This window comes from Engraulis encrasicolus, chromosome 22 (genome assembly GCF_034702125.1).
Source record: "Engraulis encrasicolus isolate BLACKSEA-1 chromosome 22, IST_EnEncr_1.0, whole genome shotgun sequence".
Taxonomy (NCBI): Eukaryota; Metazoa; Chordata; class Actinopteri; order Clupeiformes; family Engraulidae; genus Engraulis; species Engraulis encrasicolus.
Genome location: NC_085878.1, coordinates 34,953,869 through 34,969,789, shown reverse-complemented (window position 1 = coordinate 34,969,789; position 15,921 = coordinate 34,953,869). Strand labels below are relative to the sequence as shown.

The 15,921-nt window shown below is 49.4% G+C and overlaps 1 protein-coding gene across 2 annotated transcripts in view; it reads left to right on the top strand.

The window, feature by feature from the left end:
- Positions 1-15,921, top strand: part of rfx7a (regulatory factor X7a) — a 42,863-nt gene that overhangs the window by 6,795 nt on the left and 20,147 nt on the right. For both annotated transcript variants that reach the window (XM_063188981.1, XM_063188980.1), the window contains exon 2: positions 2,873-2,906. In XM_063188981.1, the coding sequence (XP_063045051.1) occupies positions 2,873-2,906 (34 nt within the window). The remainder of the gene's footprint in view (positions 1-2,872; positions 2,907-15,921) is intronic.

Genomic DNA, 15,921 nt, shown 5'->3' with positions numbered 1-15,921 from the left:
CTGCGCTGAGCGCGCCACGGAGTAGCCAGCTGGAGGAATGGGGGGTGGGGAGAGGCTGAGTCTGGGCACGGGGCTGGGGAGGGTGGGGTGGGTGGGTTGTGGATGAGGATGGGGAGGGTGGCACCGCACGGGGTGAGCGATGTGGGGGTGGTGGGGTTTATGCCAGTTCCACATGTTCTTAGTCAGACAGGATAAAACAGTTCCACCCGGCTGCTCATCTGCCTCTGAAAATGTGGCCACTTTTTTGGGTTCTAGTTTATTGATTCTTCACGTGAAGGGGGGATTTTTATGTTTTCTTTTGATTTTATTTGTGTACTTTTTCTTTTTCATTGCATATCTTTCTTTTTCATTGCATATCACTTAGGCTAAATCATCATGGGTTTTAGGACATTTTAGTCTTTGGAATAATTTGCATAGTAGTTATCACAACAAAGTGATCACTCATCATGTGACACTCATTACCTACAACATAACACGTCTAACAGACATAAGTCCTTTGCAATACCATTCTGAGCCACTATAATTGACATTTCTTCCGGGGGTAAGCTTTCCAAGGGCACTCGTTGGTTTGATCTTGCCCTCTGCTGGGTCATGTTTTTTGGCGAAGGTTGATGGCAGGCAGTGTCCACGCTGAGTTGGCGCAGCGCCAGCGTGGTTATGGCGGGGCAGGGCACTGCATCATGGTGATTAAGAGATTAGCCGGTCAAGGGATGTCCTGTCCAATCAGGAGGTGGGATGGTGAGGCCTGGGCAAAAGGAGATGTTACTAGCAACAGCACGAGGGACATTGAGGTCTCAGAGGGGTAGAGAGAGAGAGACAGAAAGAGAGAGAGAGGCCCCATGAGGACATGGCCATTTCTGTGTGAAACAACGTAAACAAGGCAACAACGTTGGCCATTTCTTGTGTTAAACAACGCACCAATTTTGGCTTTTTCTGTGTTGAACAATGGTAACAACGTAACAACGTTGTCTGTTTCTGTGTGACACAACGAACGTAACTCGTGGCAATCCCCTTCACATGGGCCGTTCATTCAAGGACATGCACTCGCTGACCGATCAAAAGTGGCGAGCCGATCATCCATTTATTTGTGCACTCCTTTTCCCCGTCAGTCATAGAGACAGTCGATTAAATCTTCTCTTGGTCCCCTGGACAGGGCAGGGCAGGATGGGCGTGGTGCCATCTACGCTTGGAAGCAAAGGGGTCAGTTGTCCCGGGGGCCCAGGGAGACAGAAGACAGAGATTGGGTACTGATTACATTGAATACACTAGGCGGAGGGAGGGGGACGTTTTCGATGACTTTGTCCCGGGCCTGGCCAAAGCCGTCAGCGGCCCTACCCCTTACAAAATGGATTAATCCCAGGGCAGGCGGCGGCGTTTAAGCAGTGGTCAGGTCTAGTCTGGGCTGGAGGGGCTGTTAGATTAATAGCCACGCTGTGCCGGTGCCGCACTGCGCGCCACTGTGTCCAGCAAGCCCCCTACCCCCATCAGGTGTCCTGGCTAATCCCATTGTGCCCCCCTGGTTTATCCTGTAGTATTTGATGACTTCCCCCTAAAGTGCGCCTTGACCTAGTTCATGGGTCTGACTGTACTGTGGGATGTCATCATCCGGATGTCATTGATGCGGAAGTTTTAGATTATGCAGCAAATTTTGGACTGGTGTGTGTGTGTGTGCGTGTGCGTGTGCGTGCGTGCGTGCGTGCGTCTTGTATAATTTATTTGGTGGCATTGTGAGGACAGAGTGTCCCCCCCGTACCAAAATAAAACGCTATATGAGTTTGCAAGCACTTGTGTGTCATATTGATGATGGCCAACGAAAGCCACACTTTTTTTTCCATTTCAAATCATTCTTTCTATTTTAGCCACAGTTGTATGTTTTCTGAATTGAAAAGGTGTGCGAAATTAAGAAGATTTAATGACAAGACTCCAACTGTTTGAAATTAAGCCAGCAAGCTAGAGCTTTTTATCCTATAGAAACCCTGCAATGCCTCTACAAACTTTTATAGGTGTTTACTTTCACAATATCTTGTTAACCTGTGTGTAGACTAATAATCAAAAACATACTCTGCATCAGATTCTTTACATGTGCAATCATACAGCACTGAACAGTACTGGGAGGTAGAGGTGGAGAGAGAGTTGACTTTTTTGCGCAAGATCATTTGAGATCATGTTTTCTCTCTCTCTCTCTCTCTCTCTCTCTCTCTCTCTCTCTCTCTCTCTCTCTCTCTCTCTCTCTCTGAAAGTCTGAAAGCCCTTGTGTAGAGAGAGTTTGAGCTCTCTTTTGGAAAAGCTCCATATAAATACCTGACATAGGGGAGCCCATACATCTCTCCACCTACCCGGAGTGNGGGGGGGGGGGGGGGGGGGGGGGGGGGGGGGGCTACGATCTCCACCCCCCTCTACCTGTATATATAGATTGTAGTATATACCGGTTCATACCGGCCCAGTCGTGGTGGCAAGCCTGACTTATGAATGGCTGGCTGTCAAGGTCTGCCGGCTCCTGGTATTAATAGTCAAACAAGGACAGTGATGCTTCCACAGCTCTTTTTTGTACATGACAACATGTGCTCCACTGGTTATATTAGTCTGACAGGGACATGGGGGTGGGGTCGGGGTAGTAATGTTGGGGTGGTGCAGTGGGCCTCAATGGACTGGAGATGGTTGTGGTGGAGAGGGATTTGGGGGTTTGGATTGGGGATGGGTGGGTTCGAGAGTGGGCCTCGCTGCGCTCGGTTGGGGGTGGGGAGTTGGGTATGGGTGGCCATTCCACACATGCCATTGAGGTATTAATAAATAGTCTTTTATGTATGGTATGTTTATAGTCGTTATGCTGGCTTAATAATGCTGTCATTTTTTCCTCTCTCTTCTCTTACAGCAAATCTGTACAATCCAAAGTGGACTGCATTCTGGTAAGTATAGTGCAACCTCAAACCAAACTGTTTCAAGCATTTGTTGGAGAAGCTTAAAATCACTTTTGATCAATGCATTATAGCACTAGCTGCTATGTTCACCATTCACGCACCACTGTTTTGTCTTCATTTGTCATACCTTTTGTTTGTTTGGTCATACCTATAGTGTAGGTGTTGTTGTGCAATGTGCACCTCCACACCATATCAGTGTATCATTTTTGCTTATAGACGTCAGCAATTCCATGAAAAACAGTTTCTAACTACAGTCCCCAGGCCACACGTGTATGTGTACATACATACAGTATACCTTAGTATATCACTCAAAGGAAAGTACCTGGAAATCGAGTAAGCATGTTTGTGTGGTATGCAAATGCCTCATGTTTTCTGTGGCAATGCAATGTGCAATGGTGAGTGTGGGTGAGGTGTGATGGTGTGGTGATGGTGTGGTGATGGTGGTGGTGATGGTGGTGGTGGAGGTGATGGAGGTGGTGGTGGCTTCCTCTGTTGTCTTCTCCTGCTCCAGCGTTGGGGCTCTTGTCTCAGTGTGGAGTTTGCCCTGTGCCGTGCTGTGCTGTCCTCTACTACTTTCAGCTTGACAGACGAACAATCCTCCCTCCCTCGCCTTTCCCTGCCCCTCACTCCTCCTTCTCATCCTCATCCTCCTCGTCTTCCTCCTCTCCCTGCCCCTCACTCCTCCTCACCCCCTCTTCTTCTTCCTCCTCTCCCTGCCCCTCACTCCTCCTCACCCCCCTCTTCTTATTCCTCCTCTCCCCCCTCTTCTTCTTCCTCCTCTCCCTGCCCCTCACTACTCCTCCTCTTCCTTGTCTTCCTCCTCTCCCTCTCCCTCACTCCTTCTCATCCTCCTCGTGCCTGTCCTCGTCCTCTCCATCCCGCTCTCCATCTCTACCAAGGGCACAAGGCCAGCTCTGCTGTGTACCGGTACACATCACAGGGCGGCAGACACACACGTTAAGGAAAAACACACACCTTCCTTTGTGTGTGTGTGTGTGTGTGTGTGTGTGTGTGTGTGTGTGTGTGTGTGTGTGTGTAATTGATTTGTGTCTATGAATGTGTGTGTTTGCGTGCGTGTGTGTGTGTGTGTGTGTGTGTGTGTGTGTGTGTGTGTGGCCATGTGTGCTTGTGCATATGTGTGTGTGTGTGTGTGTGTGTGTGTGTGTGTGTGTGTGTGTGTGTGTGTGTGTGTGTGTCTGTGTGTGTGTGTGTGTGTGTGTGTCTCACACACCTTGTTTACACTCTTAAAAGAGGCCAGTGTCCCCTGACGGCCCTTCCTACCAGCACTGTCAGGCTCAGAGAAGGGAAGAGAGCAGAGGCAGCGCTGTCAAGAGAGAGAGAGAGAGAGAGGGATGGAGAGAGAGAGAGACAGAGAGAGATGGAGTTGTACTGTAGAGAGGGGAAACAACAGAACAAGGTACAAGAATGTTGCTGACAGAGAGAGAGAGAGAGAGAGAGCGAGAGAGGGATGGAGACAGGTTGCTGACATAGAAAGAGGGAGGAAAACACTGAGATGGAGAGAGAGAGAGAGAGAGAGAGAGAGAGAGAGAGAGAGAGAGAGAGAGAGAGAGAGAGATGAGCTTGTCGAAGAAATCCCCCTGGACATGGCAGGTGACAGAGAGGGTGAGATGCGTTTGACCTCACTGCCACGCTCCATCCTAGCTCTCTCTCTCAATCTCTCTCTCCCTCCCTCTCTCTCTCTCTCTCTCTCTCTCTCTCTCTCTCTCTCTCTCTCTCTCTCTCTCTCCTCCCTCTCTGAGGCTGCCGGGGGATGTAATGTTATGTTGCAACTGTGCGCGGCACCTTGCATCAGCTTGCCTGCATTGAACATTTTCACGCCATTTCCTCCTCTGTCGCCTGCCTTGCGTCTCCAATTGCACCCGAGTTCCAAACCCATCACCTAGGACTTAATTGAATTTGCAAGTCAATTGAGTTAAGTTTTGTCAGTTTAATCTGTATTTTACTTCCAGTCCAATTTTCTTTTCAAACCGTAAAAAATGTATTTTTTTTCCTTTTTCGAGGAGATGTGAAAACGCTTCTTGCCAAATGACTTGAGTCTAATCGTAGTCTTCCTGCGCAGCTTTTAGTGCACTGCCTGGCATTAATCTGGTTATTTCCACTTTTTCCTGATAAAGGCAGCGGGAATCAAGCGTGCATCAATAATGAAGGTGACGTTGACAAGGCTGTGTGTTCCTTGACTTTCACATAGAGGTAGAGAATAGAAGCTCTCACGTCATTCCAGAAAGCTCTTTAATAGTCACACAGTATAATCAATAATAGTATGTATTGCAGAATATTACTATTATTTGGCTGTGCGGTTTTCATAATCTTTAACATTATTTTGTTGAGTGTGGGGCGTTGGCATGTTTATGATTAGGTCAGGGGGTCGGTCCTTTCTTTACAAAAAAAAAGGTTGAGAACCACTGACATGGAGGTAGGGTGGGGCTGGTGTGGGTCGGGGTGGGCTGGCGTGGGGGGTGTTTAAGGGTGGGGCCGGGGAGGGTGTTTCCCATGAGTCAGGCCAAGGAGCGCTGCACTAGGTGGTGCAGGGAGCGTGCCTGTGTTGTGCAAATGGGACAAATGGGAGGGACGGAGCACTGGGTAACTACTCAATTTATTCTGTGTGTGTAATGTTTTTGTTTTTTCCCCTTAAGTACTAATAAATTATAATATGGCATACTTTGAGGCACACATAATAAGACAGGCATTATTATAGGTGGACAATTTTGTTATATGTGGCTTGGAAAAACATGGAATTAGTGAGGCAAAACAACTGCTTATGGCTTTATGCTCAGTTGAAAATGGGTAAAAAAGGAACCACTGATTTTTTTTTCTGCACAATATTGCCGCCTTATTGACCCATTATTAGCCATAATATAAAGCCCAATAGTGCAATGCAGCCATTGAGAGTAAATAGAATGGAGGCCAAAATTCTATTTCATTGTTGAAGCCAAGTTGGAGCCAAGGTTGGACCCAAAAAGACCAAAAAATGGCCAAATCCCATTCATTCCTATGAGAGACATAAAACCCTGTATCTCCCTTAAATGCCACTCCAGGGGGATCATTTTTCGCTCAACTAGTAGGTCCCCTTGCTCTCCAACTTACCAGGGTGGTGATTTTTTGTGGTGATGTTTTATTTTAGAGAGATATTAAAAGTTAAATTGACCAATGAGCATCAGAACATGGTTTGATTGACCGTTAGAAGTCTTGTTGTTGTCCAATCAGCACCTGCGTTTGGCGTTGCTAAGGTGGAATGTAAGTTGGAATGTTCCCAAATCTGGCTTCAAAGCGTTGAATGGCAAATAGCGTTGATTTGCCGTCCATTCTATTTACTGTCAATGAATGCAGCAGATATAAGCCGTCGGTTAGCACTTATTGCACGTAGACGTATGTTTTTTGGATGTTACCCGAGAGAGCCGAGCCCTAGTGGGGAGGGACGGTGTCCAACTGTGTTACGGTCGGAGGCTCCAGATCCCCATCCCCTGCTTGCCTGTTTGCTTGCCTGCATTCCACCCTGCCTCTCTGCACACCTCAGCACATGGCGTGGCGAGGTGAATTGCATCATACCCACACAAGCAGCAATGTCTGGGCAGCATCCGCCTTCCTGCAGCAGCCCAGCCAAGACCAACCCAGCCCAGCCAAACCCAGCCCAGCCCAACCCAGTTCAGAGGCATAGGCACCAGGCAGATGCAAAGTAATGCAGACCCAGAGGCCAAGGCAGTATTGGCATTCGCATGGCTCACTCCCTGCAGCACAGCGGCATAGCAACCCCCCGCTATGCAACACGCTAGCCATCCAGCCATCCATCCCACCGGCCACCCCGCCCTTCGGGTGGAGGCCAACCTCCTCCTCTACCTATCATGAGCCCCCGGGTCCCAATCCTGCAGCCTGATTGGACGGTTGGTACAGCACAGCAGCGCGCCTAGCCTACAACTACCGGCTCACCTTATGAATGAATGAGCGCTTCAATGAGTCACTGAATGAATGAAGGAAGGAATAAAAATATAAAATTTCCCCCCCGCCGACCACCCCACCTCCTCCTTACCCCCTCCACTTGAATAGCGATTTTCTGTACTGAATGGAAGTTCGGGAGACCAGCTGGAAATGGAGTGATAGTGTAATCCGCTATGCTAAGGCTATGGTAATTGATTCTATTATGTGTGTGTTTTTTTGTCTATGCGTTCTGTAGCACAGGACTTATTTCAGGAAGAGATGGATGCATGTGCCTCTGTTGCCAGATGGGTTTTGTGCGTCTGCTCTGAACGCTGATTTTACGCTATCCTTTACCACATACTTTAACGGGAGTGGGTAGCTGGGTAGGCACAGTGGCACTGTCCAAAGTGTTCAAATAAGTGAACCCAAATAAGTGAAAGTGTGTGTGTGTGTGTGTGTGTGTGTGTGTGTGTGTGTGTGTGTGTGTGTGTGTGTGTGTGTGTGTGTGTGTGTGTGTGTCCGTTCTTCTGCTCCGTTTGGCCATGCACGTCAGAGTCACACTTGGGTACCCAGTTTGGACCAGAGCTGTCAGCCCCTGTGGTTGGTGCCCCTACTGGGCCTAAATCGGTCCCGTCCAGTCGGCACCCAGACAGACGACCACGTTCCATTTTTATTTACCTTTTCCACCCCTCCTCACCTCCTCTCCCTTCCCCCTCTCCTCCTCTCCTCCTTTCTTTCTCTCCTCCACTCCTCCTCCACTACCGCTCATCCCGCTCTCCTCCTCTCCCCCTCTCCTCTCCTCTCCCCCTCTCTCCCGCTCCTCCTCCGCTCCCCTTCTCCCCCTCTCCTTCTCCGCTCCCTCTCTCCTCCTCCTCTCCCCCTCTCCCTCTCTCCTCCTCCTTGGCCAAAAACGCTCACCGTGCTCACTGGCTGACAACTTTAGCCATTCATCAGCGCCACTTTCCCTAGCAACAAAAGAGGCGAATAGAAAAGACAGAGCACGGAACGTAGGGCTATTCTTAGCAACCGGCTGAGGGTGGATGGAGTGGGAGGAGAAGGAAGAGGGGGAGGAGGAGGAGGAGGTGGAAGAGGGGGAGAGGGATGAGGGGAACGGTAGGTTGGGGAGGGAGGGGCGGGGTATACAGGGTGAGCCGACAAGCTGGTAGGCAGGCAGCGAGGCAGGCAGGCAGCGAGTGGTACGATACTATCAGTGGTAGTAGCGGCAGTGGCAGTGGGCTTGGCTTGCGGTGCGCATGGAGCTAGTGGACACGTGGTGGCTGACTGGCTGGCTGGCTTTGCTTGGCGGGAAGGAAGGGAAGTTAATTTGTGTGGCGGGGCATTTGGCTGAGTCTTTAAAGGCTGCTGCTGATGCTGCTGGCTGGCAGCGTACCTACACAAGCATCTTAAATGCGTACACATACAGTACGTTCACAGACAAACACACACACACACACAGGCTGCCCCGCCCCGAAGTACAAACACACACACACACACTCACACACACACACACACACACACACACACTCACACACTGCCACGCCTCAAAAAACACACATTTTAATGCACAGACAGAGAGCCATAGGGAAGACTGCAGACTTCCAGACGTCTCGTCTTGCGATGTACTTAGTCCACATGTTCGTCTGCCTGCCTGTGGGCATATGTCACTTTTTTACCAAAGCTTAACAGGAGCGTGCGTGTGTGTGTGTTTGTGTGTGTGTGTGTTTGTGTGTTTGTGTGTTTGTGTGTGTGTTCTGTGTGTGTGTTCCGTCCCAGTAAGTACAAGAGCAAGTACTTTCTGAGCTCCGGAGAACTCGGGAACTCCACCCACTTTGTCAGGAAGCAATGAGCTTTGAGCTGCTCCAACGGCCCTGGGTAGAGGCGTGTTCCAAAGCAGTGACATGGTTTAAGCAGAGGCGTTCTATTGGGACTACGAAAATGTTTCGTTTAAACTTCGGCACAGCCTTTTCTGGCCTCGACCAGTCACAAACGAAGGGAGGTGGGTCAACCATGCCGTTTGAGAAACTTTAACCCCTTAAGACGCGGCTTTATAAATTTGTTGTTACCAGTATGGTAATGACCAAGTCGTGGTGCATTTCTAAAGGGCCTGTGTTGTGTCATAGTATTGTAGTGCTATGGTAGTTACATTTCAATGACTATTACAGTGTGCCACTGGAGGTACGGCGCGCATTAAGGGGCTACTTGTTATGCTCTAGGTCAGACCAAGTCTCGAAGAGATTTGAAAGTCGATGATAATCAGGCTAGGAAACCGCAGTATGATGTCATGGCACCCACCCGGCACTTGTGAGCAGCTTGTTGAGTGATCTCTGTGACCTCTAAGAGGTTTGGGGTGGGTGCTTTTTTGGGAAATCCTCATTTTCAATAGACCTGGCGTTTTCTCTGCCGTCATTACAATGGAACTTGTTGCATGACAAGTCTAGGAGTTATGAATTACTCGCACTATATATACTAGTATAAATTGCACGCACTCCAGTTTGGGAAACCCTGCCCTAGGGGATCACTGTTGTAATGCGATGTAATTGCTCTGTAGCTCAGCTCGATGTATAGCCCATAACGACACGATACGCCACGCCACGACGGCGGCCCCCTTTGCACAGACAGCGGGAAAACAAAAGCTTGTTTATGTGGGCTTAAGCGCTTGCTTGGCTCGGGCCGCCGCGGATTAGGTGGGACTGGGATTAAGGCAGCCTTAAGGGTGGTTTATGCCTCGAGATCAGCGTCACTGCATCATGATGCAGTGAGCCGCGCAGTTAACGTAGTGAACCCCCCCCCATCACGCAGGTACTCTGGGGCACCTCCCCAAAATTGTGTCTCGACGCAGGGAGCGACGGCGTGAAAGGGCGAAAATAGGTCTCTGATTGGTCCTCTCGACCAGCCTGCTCTGTCCTCGAGTCGAGAACAAGCGCTACTTCCTTGTTCTAACCTTCGTCGGTCTACGGACTGTGAGCTCTTCATTAAATAAGTTGCCCGTGCTTTGTTGTTTGATTTATTTACACGAACCGAAGACAACACATGCGCTTGCAAGTTACGACGCTGAAGTTATTTGGACAGTTGAACAGTGGTTCCGAGGTCGAGGAAACATTCCGCTTCGTCCTCGACAAATGAGCCACTTCTTTGTTCCAAACTACTACTGTGGCTGCCAGTGCGATCAAACATGCACGTGATATAAAGATTTAATGTTTCATTTTCATTCTCGTCGAGTCTGTGATGCTAAAAAACAACCGACACGTCTAGTTTACTCTTTGTATTGAAGGCAGTTTCAGCGTGGAATGACATCGCGCAGACCGTGCTTCAAAACAGGGCATAAACAAGAATTAACTGCATCATGGCTGCGTCAAGCTCACTCGGTGGCACAAGTAGGAAGCATAACTGAGCCTTTAGATGACTTCCTGTGTGTGTGTGTGTGAAGGGGGGGGGTGTGACTGAGGGAGTAGAGGGGCTAAAATCCCACAGAGATGTCTCCTTCCCTTCTAAAAGTTGGGCTAGTTGGTGTGTGTATGTGTGTGTGTGTGTGTGTGGGGGGGGGGGTGTAGCTGGGTGAGTGTGTGGGTGTGTGTGACAGATAGAGAAATAGAAAGAGAGAAAATATTTTGTCAATATTGGTTTGTGTGTGTGTGAAAGAGAGTGAGAAAGACAGAGAGACATTGTTGGTCATTGTTGGCAATGTTTGCTAGTATGCATGTCTGTACTACCTTTTCTTGTTAATTTGTAAACATTGCAACGGTACAGGAGTTGGGGAGATGGAAGAAGGAGGGGCAAAGTAGGTGGTGTGTTTTCACTCACTCAAAAGTCTTTGCTCAGGAAGAAAAAGAAAAAGAAGCAAAATAAGAGCAGAGTAGAGTATAGTACTTTTATTATCCTCGAAGGAAATTAAGGTGTCAGTCAGCTTACATAAATATTAAAAAATCTCATTAAACATATAGCACATGCTTGAGTACACACACACACACACACACACACACACACACACACACACACACACACACACACACACACACACACACACACACACACACACACACACACACACACACACACACACACACACACACATACGTGCACGTGCAGCCATGCACATATGCACACGCACACACGCACAAGCAGTGTTGTCACTCACTCAAATGTCTTTGCTCAGGAACAGAGAGGAGCAAGATAAGAGGCAGTTCAGTTTGTGGAGAAGGTGACTGGGGAAAAGATTTAAGGGCTCTCCTTTTTATATTCTGTCACGGATCACAGAAGAATGTACCATTAGTATTCAAAACACAGCACTTGACACAGACGTGTGTGTGTACGGTGTGTACTGTGTGTACTCTGTGTATGTGTAGTGTGTGTGTGTGTGTGTGTGTGTGTGTGTGTGTGTGTGTGTGTGTGTGTGTGTGTGTGTGTGTGTGTGTGTGTGTGTGTGTGTGTGTGTGTGTGTGTGTGTGTGTGTGTGTGTGTGTGTGTGTGTGTGTGAACTGGCGTCGTCTGCATGGCATTGAGGAGTGGTGCCCGGAGCGAGAGTCTCGTCGGCAGCCTTCGACTCGCGCTGAATTTAAATGTGGCGCTGCCTGCCCCGCCCTGCTCTCTTCCCTATTCCCTTTGAAGACAGGAGCGGAGGGGTGAGGAGAGGGAGGAGAGGGAGGAGAAGAGAGAAGAGTAGGGTAAGGGAGAGGGAGGAGAGAAGGGAAGAGTAGCAGTGAGGGAGAGGAGAGTAGGGGAGAGGAGAGGCGATGAGAGGAAAGATAGAGGAGAGTAGGGGAGAGGAGAGGAGATGAGAGGGAGGATAGAAGCAGAGGGGAGGGCAGATGAGTAGAGAGGAGGAGTGGAGTGGAGAGGAGAGGGGGAGGAAAGGAGAGGCAAAGAGAAGAGAGGGAGGACGGAAGGAGAGTGGAGGGGAGAGAGAGAGGAAAGGAGGGGAGGTGAAAGAGGGAGGAGAGTAGGGGACGAGAGGAGAGGGAGAGTAGGGTAGGGGAGAGAGGTAGGAAAGGAGAGGAGGCGAGAGGGGAGGAGAACCGAGGGAGGATAGAAGGAGAGTGGAAGGGAGAGAGGAGAGGAAAAGGAGAGGAGAGGTGGAGAGTGAAAGGGAGAGAAGGAGGAAACGAGGGGAGGAGAGGAGGATAGAAGAAGAGAGTGGAGGGGATGGAGAGGGAGAGTAGGGGTGAGTGAGATGGAGGGAGGATAGAAGGAGAAGGGAGGAGATGAGAGTAGGGGTGATGTAGAGGAGGGAAAGGAGAGGGAGGGGAGGAGGGGAGGGCAGGAGAAGAGGTGGGGAGAGGAGAGAGGAGGAGTGGAGAGGAAAGGAGAGTAGGGGAGAGGAGAGAGTTGGAGGGGAGAGAAGAGAGGTTGAGTGGAGGGAAGAGGAGAGGAGAGCAGAGGAGAGGAGAGGAGAGGTAACATTTGTGAATGGGCAGCATGAATTCTGGAAATAAACTATAAAAAAGTATTACACGGTGCACCTTTACGTTGAAGTTGTATCTCTGTCATTACCGGATATCTGTTGGGTTGAAAGTATCTGTGTACACAGTAGTAGTAAGATGCAATGGAAGAGTAATGTTTGTGTTTGTGCAAAAGTAAGTGTGTGTGTGCGTGTTTCCGTATGTGTGTGTGTGTGCGTGCGTGCGTGCGTGCGTGTGTGTGTGCGTTTGTGTTTGTGTGTGTGTGTGCATGTGCGTGTGTGTGTGTGTGTGTGTCTGTGCGTGCGTGTGTGTCTGTGCGTGCGTGTGTGTGGGGGGGGGGACACTGAGGAAACCAAATCACTCGTCCGCTGCAGCTGTGTGCTGCAGCTGAGGTGTTGCCCCACCCAACAACAGCAGTGACGCATGCACGTGCACACACACACACACACACACACACACACACACACACACACACACCCTCCCTCACACTCACACATACACACGACCACGACCACCACCCACCATTCTCCTCTGAATGCGTCTTTCAAATGCAACTTCTTTTGGATTCAGAGTGGAATTTCAATAGAATTCTTTTTGATAGTGATTGTTTACCCTCCTCCATTGATATCTCTTCTCCTGAGCATCTTGTGTGAAATGCTACTTACTTTGGATTCAGGATGGAGTTGTGGATTAACCTTATGTCTCACACCTGTGAATAATATTAGCATTTTTTTTTTTGTGTTGTGTTATGCGGGAGCTATGTATGTATGTCCAAGTCCAAGACAAATAACGGACGTATAAAAATAATCTTTAGTCTTGAATATCTCAGAAGTCTGAAGGGGAAAAAAAACACTTGTAGCCCAGCCCCATCCCTGCAGTCTGTTTAGGCACAGCCTCAGCCACAGCCCCATTCCCAGCACCAGCCCTCCTGTCTATGAGTGCCTGCCCATGTGTAGCACCGCCGCAGCTCTGCACCCTGTCCTTCCTGAACCACAGCCCCGGCCACATCCACATCCCCATCGCCATCGCCCATTCCCCATTCCCATTTCCAAGCCCCAGCCCCATCCCCAGCCCCATTGCTAAAAACAGCCCCATCCACATCCACATCCACATCCCCAGCCCCAGCCCCAGCCCTAGCCCCATCCCTAGGAATAGCCATAGCCACAGCTCTGCAGCCTTCCCATCCCCAGTCTGCAGTCCAGTAGTGCTTTCCCACATGTGGCACATCCCTGTCCCCAGCCACAGCTCGGTTCCCTGCAGTCAGCCCTATCTCCATTCCCAGTGCTTCAGTACGTCCATCCCCATCCCCATCCCCATGCCACAGCCCCATCTCCATCCCCATCCACATCACCATGCCCATCCCCATCCTCATCCCCATCCCCATCTACATCTACATCCCCATCCCCATCCCCATCTCCATCTCCATCCCCATCTCCATCCCCATCTCCATCCACCATCCCCATCCCCATCTCCATCTCCATCCCCATCCCCATCTCCATCCACCATACCCATACCCATCCCCATCCCCATGCCCATGCCCATGCCCATGCACAGCCCCATGCCTAGCCACAGCCACAGCCCTGCAGTCCAGTAGTGCCTCTCCCACGTGTAGTCCAGCCCCAGCCACATCCCTGCAGTCTGTCCTGCCGCAGTAGAGACGCCCATCCCCTCCTCTCCCGTCCCCTCCTCTCCAGCCCCCTCCTCTCCAGCCCTCTCCTCTCCAGCCCTCTCCTCTCCCGTCCCCTCCTCTCCAGTCCCCCCCTCTCCTCTCCAGCCCTCTCCTCTCCCGTCCCCTCCTTTCCCGTCCCCTCCTCTCCCGTCCCCTCCTACGTTTTTTTTTTTTAACGCTGCTGGCTGGAACGCCGCCAGCTCTTCCCCAGAGGTCGTTGGAGCCGTCCGTCCTCCTCATCCAAAGTGCGCATCATAACACCAAGGACAAAGTCAACAAACACCACCACCACCACCCCCACTATCATCGCCTCGCCCCCTCTGACCTCCCGTCTTATTAAGAGATTTCTCCTTCAGCTTTTCGCTATTGATTTAATGGAGTGACCCCTACGCTGAGTCGCGTGGCTATGCTGTTCTTGTCCTTGTTGTACCATATTGAGTCTTGGTTGTTATTCATTAGTGTTTCTCAACGCGGGGCTCTACAGCCCCCCAGGGAACGTTTGGGAGACCTGGGCGTGTGTGTGTGGTGTTGATGGGGGGGGATGCCCAGGTACCATTGGGGGAGTATTAGCCTATTTAATTTTGTAATACTAAGGGGACGTTGGCAGGGTCATTTATTTCTCAAAGTACCTTGTTTGCATATGTTTCAATGCAACATAATCCCCACAAATGCCTCTGCCTTTCACTAAAATTGATTACACATCATGGGGAGGGCCGTTAGTGTGTTTTCAAGTTCGCTAGGGGAGGGTCATGCAAAATTTGACAACCAAGAGTGGAAATCGTCCGGTGACCCCAACAATAAATAACGAATAGTCCCTTACCAGGGTATTTCCTCCTCCTGGGTCACAGTACAAAACTTACTTACGCACAAAAAAAAATCCTTAAGTAACTTTCCACAAACATTTACAGTTGTACTAATCCCATGAAAAAGTGCATGTGTACTAAATTTCATGTGAAATCAGATACCTCATGAATCAGCAAGAAAACCTGTTGTGCATGGACTGATAAGTTTGAGATTTTCATGTGCATTTATGCTTTTTCAAAATTATTTTCATTATTACATTACATTACATTGCATTTGGCAGACGCTTTTTAACCAAAGCGACTTTCAGAAGAGGACATAATCAAGCCAACATCACAAGCAAATACAAAGTGCACAGGAGATATACAGAACAACAAGTGCAATTACAAAGAGGGGTTAGTTTTTTTTTTTTTTTTTTTTTTTTTTTTAAATAAAGAGGAAATAAGGAGAGCACACACACACAAACACACACTCACAAACTAAACTAAACTAAACATCATGTCAGGATTCTGCCCTGGGGCAAGGCCAGTTCAATCATTAGTCTAGTAGATTCTCTCGAAAGAGGAATGTCTTTAGTTGTTTCTTGAAGGCTGCAAGAGAGGTGCTTAGTCTTGCTGCCTCTGGGAGACTGTTCCACCACTTGGGTACCACAACGGAGAACAATCTTGACTGGGAGTACCTAGAGCGACTGGATGGCAGAGCCAGACGGCTTGTGCTGGATGAGCGCAGTTTTTTTCACTTATGCAAAGATTCATTTTGAGAGTCCCAGGACTTGTCTTCCCTCATTATCTGTGTCTGGGCGGTCCCTTTAATCTCACTTATTTAGTCCTCCTCCTCCTCCATCTTTAATCTCTTCTCCGGAATTGGCCGTGGGATTCTTGGAATGAATGTGTTGTTGTGAGTTGTTAAGTTTGCGAGGGGGGGGATGGGTGATTGTTGGGCTGCCTGGAGTGCACCCAAGATTTTGGCCAACAGGTCGTGCGTGACTTCAAGCTCGCAGCCACCTGGCAGCTGGTTGGTCAGTCTCAGTTGTCCAGGCCAGGGCAGTCCGACGGCTCATTCTGTAGTGCCTTGGAATTGAATGCGTAGAGTTGATGTTATTGGAAAAGGTTTTCTGAACTTTTATTTTAGATGCCTCTAGCTGTTGTTACTTCATTGTGTGTAATGTCCTGTGGTGTTAAAGAGTATTAAAGCTGGCCTCATC